This window comes from Galeopterus variegatus, unplaced genomic scaffold, assembly GCF_000696425.1.
Source record: "Galeopterus variegatus unplaced genomic scaffold, G_variegatus-3.0.2 Scaffold975, whole genome shotgun sequence".
Classification (NCBI taxonomy): Eukaryota; Metazoa; Chordata; class Mammalia; order Dermoptera; family Cynocephalidae; genus Galeopterus; species Galeopterus variegatus.
Genome location: NW_007727086.1, coordinates 337,930 through 344,578, shown reverse-complemented (window position 1 = coordinate 344,578; position 6,649 = coordinate 337,930). Strand labels below are relative to the sequence as shown.

At 35.3% G+C, this 6,649-nt stretch overlaps 1 protein-coding gene across 1 annotated transcript in view; it reads left to right on the top strand.

Moving 5' to 3' along the window:
* The window catches only part of LOC103591492 (gamma-aminobutyric acid receptor subunit beta-2), a 130,969-nt gene that overhangs the window by 87,292 nt on the left and 37,028 nt on the right, over window positions 1-6,649 (top strand). Inside the window, exon 3 of the mRNA XM_008573967.1 lies at window positions 13-257. Within this exon, the coding sequence (XP_008572189.1) occupies window positions 13-257 (245 nt within the window). The remainder of the gene's footprint in view (window positions 1-12; window positions 258-6,649) is intronic.

Sequence of the window (6,649 nt, the reverse complement as noted above, 5' to 3'; positions counted from 1 at the left end):
TTTTTTTTTTAGGAATCACAACTGTTCTTACAATGACCACAATCAACACCCACCTTCGGGAAACTCTCCCCAAAATCCCCTATGTAAAGGCCATTGACATGTACCTGATGGGGTGCTTTGTCTTTGTTTTCATGGCCCTGCTGGAATATGCTTTGGTCAATTATATCTTCTTTGGGAGAGGACCCCAACGCCAAAAGAAAGCTGCTGAGAAAGCTGCTAGTGCCAACAATGAGAAGATGCGCCTGGATGTCAACAAGGTAAATTTAGAGGGCAGGCTGTCCTTGCTGCTTAAACTCATAGAAGAATGCTAGCACTATAGGTTAATGGCCCTGTTTTACAAATGAGGAAACCAAGGCCCAGTGAAGAGAATAGGTAATTTTCCCCAAATCACACAGATAATTAATGATGTTGGCATAATTAGGGCCCAATCTCATGACACAAGGTTTGGCTGCCCTTTCCATTAACAATAGGGTTGCCCAAACCATAGTCATCTGAAAACCACCTTTATGAGTTTTTCCATATATGAATATAATGTCTACGATTATTTAATTTATATTTCTTTAAATTTATTCACTTTATTTAAATTTATTTAAAAAGGAAACTGCTTGTTACTCTAATCAGTATAACTTGCTGGAAGATAATCTTAAATATAAATAAATCAATAAAAACTACATAATTAAATTCTAAGTTATAGTAGATGAAGTTTCTGGACCTGAGATCTGCATTCTCTTTGACTTAAAGAGAGATAGAGAGGTATGTGTTAAAGACCCACCAGCAACAAACTGAGACTTTTTCCTTGAAGTAATCAGAAGGGTAGAAAGAGAAGTGTAGGGGGAAAATGAGGAACGCTTTTTTCCTTAAGTGGCACTTGATATTTTGCCCGTATACCACTTACCGTTGAAGCATTTGACTACATAAGGTTAACATCTTGCTTAAGTTAGGCAGAGTCAGAGAATTCCCATACTATTTGTAAACCCTGTTTATTCTTAAAGTCAGTAGTTCTCAGCCTTGTATGCTCAGTAGAGTGACCTGCAAAGAATTCATAAATACTGAAGCCTGGGTCCTTTTCCCAGAAATTCTTATTTGATTTGTCTTGGAGCATGCCTGGGAATCATAATTTTTAAAAGTTTCCCAGGTTATTCTAAATTGCAACCAAGTTTGAGAATCACCACTTTGAGGCTTTGACAGCAGTCCCAATGGAGCCAGCCCTCTTTACTCCCAAAATGTAACTTCACCTGGCTTCCTATTATAGAAGTTCCTGCAGTAAAAAAGAAAATTTTAGTATGTATTTCCCTATAGTCCAAATTTAGACCCTTAGAAATAGACAAAGAACACAAGGTCTTGTTTTAATATCTGCCCTAAATAGTGTTTATAAAGTAGTGTATAATGTTGGAGTCAATAAATAGTTCGTAGTGATGGGACTAGGAAAGCAGTAATACTTTTAAACCATCTGGAATTATTAACCGTAACATTAATTGATTATTCCATTAATGTTTTAGTACTTTTAACTTTAATTCCAAAGATAGCACACCATAAATAATCTCCTGCACCGGGTTTTATTTAAAGCAAACTCTATGGAAGTTTCTGACTCACTAGTGCTTTCCACATATCCATAGGTCTGATATTTGGTTTTGGACTATTCTCTAATCAAAGGCATTTTTTTTCTCAAAATATGATATTTGTAATGATAAGAATTTTAGGTATGACCTTTGAAAGCCAATAAACCATGAGATCTGGGAAATTGTCAAGTTCTTTCCTATGCCCAAGGTTTCACTTACAGGAATCTGTCAATAGATTCCAACCTACCATTATGGCTGTCAAATGAGAGTGCTTTTTAAATCCATTTTTTGATTTTCCTTATTTGGCAGACTTAATAAAGAGGAGAAAATGAATAAATAAATAAAACTATCTCCTAGGACTTCAGTTTGAAATGAATCTAAATCAATTGCATAATGCAAGGCTGACTTAATAAGATAACATCTGATCTCTTTTCACTTTCATCTACCCTATTTTTTCATACCAATTTGCATTTAAATGATAAATTTAAGACCTAAAGAGTGGAGATTTTATACAAACTAAACTGGGAGAGCATCAGATAATTATTAATTTGATTGCACTGAGATGAAGATAAAGAAAGGTTCACTAGGCAGGTGCCCCACAGTGGTGAAAAGGCCATCCTCTTGGCTGCAGGTAGACCCACAATTCAGGTGATAGAATATGACAGAACAAAAAAGATACCTAGAAATCTTCTAGTGCAGTGGTTCTCAAAACAGGGGCAATCTTGTCTTCCAGAGGATTTTTGTCAATGTCTGGAGACATTTTTTGTTGTCAATACTGGAAAATGGGGTTTGCTTCTGGTATCCATTGTGTAGAGGCCCAGGATACTGCTAAACATTCTGTAATACATTGGACAGCCTCCCCATAATAAGGACTTATATAGCCTAAAGCATCCAGCTCCCTGGATTCAAACATGAGAAACTGAGGCCCAGAAAAAATTATTTGCTTTTCCTATTCTTATAGAGGCCCAGGATACTGCTAAACATTCTGTAATACATTGGACAGCCTCCCCATAATAAGGAATTATATAGCCTAAAGCATCCAGCTCCCTGGATTCAAACATGAGAAACTGAGGCCCAGAAAAAATTATTTGCTTTTCCTATTCTTTATAGGACAAAATGTTTTGTTTTGTTTTGTTTTTTTAACAAAAATGGTTTATCCATTTTTTTGACCAGCTTGTGTAACGATCAAGACATTAGGGATTATGATTTAGCACAGTGGTTCTGAACAATTGTTTTGGAGCCAGTCAGGTTCAATAGTTATCCTCCCCTTTAATAGCTGTGTGAAGATAGGGAAAAAAAAAATCAGCCTCTCTGGCTCTTCAGTTTCCTCATCTGTAAAATGGGATTAATTCCTCTATCATAAGCTTATTATTAAGATTGTTGTCATAATGTGTAAAGAGGGTAACATAGTCCTCAGTACATGGCAAGCACTCAGTAAGTAGTACATATTAATAAAATAGTAAAACATTATTTATGGCAAGCATTATTACATTTTAAAATAAAATTTACAGTCTCCAAACTTATTGGCAAAGCTAGCTTGTGCGTTTCACATGCCACAGCTTGTAGGATGCAGTTACATCTCTAAAGGAAAGTATTAGCTATAAAGGAATGTTTTATGCCAGAAGTTTCAAAGTCAAAGCAAGGAAATCATTTTTCAGTGAGCATTAGCTGTAAAATCTATACCAAACCAACCATGTCAAACTTTATCAATCATTTCTTAGGACAGAATACCTATAGCCATCTCGATTAGACCATCTAACAATTCCAGATTCCCATGGTTTCTTTTCTCACCCAGAATGAAAGGTTAGAGAAGCTCTTCATTGTGTTCTGATTACACAGTGCTTCCTTTTGTGTTGGCATCATGAATAATGCCACCCAATTTCTTATCAAGAAGGTCTCTTCTTTTTAACTATATCTCAAAAGGCTCCCCCGCCCGAAAAAAAAAAAATTGGGCACATATAATCAACTAAGTATTGTTAGCTGCTCTGGAAAAATCAGTCCCTAGGAGAGGGCTTGAATTTTTCAACTTCCTTTGGTGTTTCCCTGTAGATGGAAGTGGTGTGTCAGGTCATCTAAAGTCATTTTTAAACTGTGCCCTGTTCTGAGGTCAGGGAGGGATGAAAATGAGAAGGCTGCCCAGGTGGGAGCCCAATGTTCTTTCAGCAGATGCTTCCACATTTTTCCAGTCTCTTTTCTCCGTTAGTTTCCCTTAAGTTTTTGTTTTAAGGTGGGATTTTGCAGCTCTTAAAACAATTCCCATTTCCTGTCCAGTCACTTAGCTGATGCAAAATGTAAGTCTCTTAAAGAAAGTGAAACAGCCAAGTTTGTATAACAAAGTCAGCAAAAGTTCTGAGACATGATCTGGGTTTTCTTCTTATCCAGTGTACATGTCACTGTGCTAGCAGATGAAAAAGTAAAATAAAATTGAAAAGCTGATTTCACATGAGACCATATATTCAGCTCAGTTGATTTCACCTGGAAAATCCCACCTGAACATGAAAGTCCATAAGCAAGTGTTATTTTCACAGTTGTCTTCATGTGACAAATTAAGTTGTAAAATACTAAGATTTTTAAAATAAACTTCAAAGCAATGTGAGGTCTACTGAATATTTTTTCCCAAGAGTCCTCTGTAGTAGTTCAAAAATATAATCTCTATCCTAGTCTTAGGAGAGTCCTTCCCATTATCCCTTGCATTCTTCTATTTGTGTGTGTGTGTGTGTTTCTTAATAGAATTTGCTTTTAATTGATTTCAACCACTATTCTTGCTAACGCCTACAAGTTTTCAATTCTTTTTTTTCTTTTAAGCTTTATGTTGTTTGTTTATTTTTCTGCCAATTACTAAGCATGTACATATTTAAGAATCTAGTTATTCCTGCTATTTTCCCACCTTGGTTCTTGCTTATCTGAAATATCTCCGATATCCTTATTGTATTGGGAAACCCACAACAACCAGTTTTCTAAACAAAGCTGCCTCAAAGAGATCTCCATTCGAGTGTGTTCTTTATTCTGCATTCATTGATGTTGTGATTCTCTGTGTTGTCTTTATCCATTGTACCTAATCATTTGTAATGGAAAGCCACTGAGATCTTTTAAATCTGTTTATTTCTACTGCTTGGATTTGGAATTCTAAACAACAACTTATTTGAATTTCCATTCTTTGTTAGCACTGGTCTTTCCTTATGCTCTCCAAAGCCCAGTAGCATTTATCTATATCCCAATTTACTTTAACCCCCAGTCCTAATCTAGTGGCATCAGTCGACTTAATTAGCACATTCTCTACTTTGTCTTCCAGATTTTTTATAAAGATATTAAACAAAATGGGACCCAATATCGATCCTTGTGGGACCCTACTGGAAACCTCTCCCCAACTAGACGGACTACCAATTACGATTTCTCTCTGTATACGGTTAGATAGCCAGTTTTTAATCCATTTATTTGTATTTCTGTTGGAGCCATTTTGTTTAGCTGTTCCCTTTAAAATAATGTATGGAGTCTTTACAGATAACCTATGGACATGTATCCATAGAGACTTGGGATAAGTTCAATGTTTTTGTGAGACCCTAGTGGGGTTTTCCCAGGTTTATTTTTTCAATTACCTATGATGAACCTAAACTTCAGTGTTCCATTCAGGAATTATTGTTGTGCTAAACAAAAAAAAAAAAAAATCAAATGGAACATATTCTGAGATTTCTTTTCATTTGTGTTTAGAGGAGAAGGCAGTGAAAACCATCAGCACCTCCCCTACACACAAATATAATCATTAACATGCCTCTTATTCACACACAGTGACATACTTTTATATAAATAATCATTGCATATACTGTTATTTTCCATTTACCTTTTCACATCTTTAAGTATAAGTATACATCATTTCTAATAGCTATAAGATATTTTATTGATTATGTGTACCCCAATTTATTTAACATTTATTTAATGAGCACCTATTGTTAGATGTTTGCATTTTTTTCTAAGTGGTTTTCCACTACAAACAACTCTAATATAAGCATCACATTGCTGACATATTTGCATACCCAAAATAGAAGTTCTCTGTGCAAAATTTTATGCCTTTAAAATGATAATATATTTTGCCAGAAAAGTTCTTCTACAGTTTACATATCTACTAGAACCATATGAGACTGTGGCAGTACACACACATATACACAAACATATATACCCACGTACACAATCACCCTGCTCCCCAAATGAGGAAAAAACAACATTTTCTGTCTAGATTATTAATTTGTGTCTAAGAATATTATACTTGCATCAAGTCCTTGTTGCTTTATTGTTTACTTTACACATAAGTATTATCTTGGCAGGCCCAACACTATTATTATTATTGATAAGAGGAAATAATTGAGATTGTTCCTTGTCAAAACACTTGAGGTAAATGAACTCCAAAGAAAGCTTATTTTTGTCTAATACTTCTAGAGTTCAGTTTCTAAATCCTCCTGTGTTTGCAATCTTAATTGGCAAATTGTCATTCATGTTGCCCTCCTAATTGGAGGAGAAGGATGATGGTGATGATTGTCACCATTCCACCTTGTTATCCACTGCTTGTCCAACTCCAGTTTTTTTATTTATATTACTTGGAGAGGCAGTGAATGATATTGAATGTTTGTGAATCTTTCCTATGAGGACTTGATGCTAGCTGGTCTTCCATTATTGTATCTTCTAAATACCATGCTCTTCTTCAATTTTATTGCTCTGCCTCAAAAATCCTGATACTTCATTGTTGTTGCCTTTGGGGTGGGAGACAGGCATGGATAATCTATTAAATTGCTAGTTGTTTTGGTATTTTGTTATTTTATGACTTCATTACTTGCTCTTTTATGTAGTAACAGAGTCTGATAAATGGCAATAGTGAGATTCCAGGAGAAGAGATGTTTGAAAATTTGTTAACCACTATTTTAGTCCTAATCCCCTAAACATTCGAGCATCTACTATGTCTGCTCTCAGGCTGTCTCTTATGTTGCTGCTGTTTGTGTATTTTAACTTTAGCTACTCTTGTTGAACTTAGACTGATTTGATCGAGCAGTATTCTGGGTAGAATGTTAATCACGTAGAAGAAAACGTGTATGAAAGTTGGA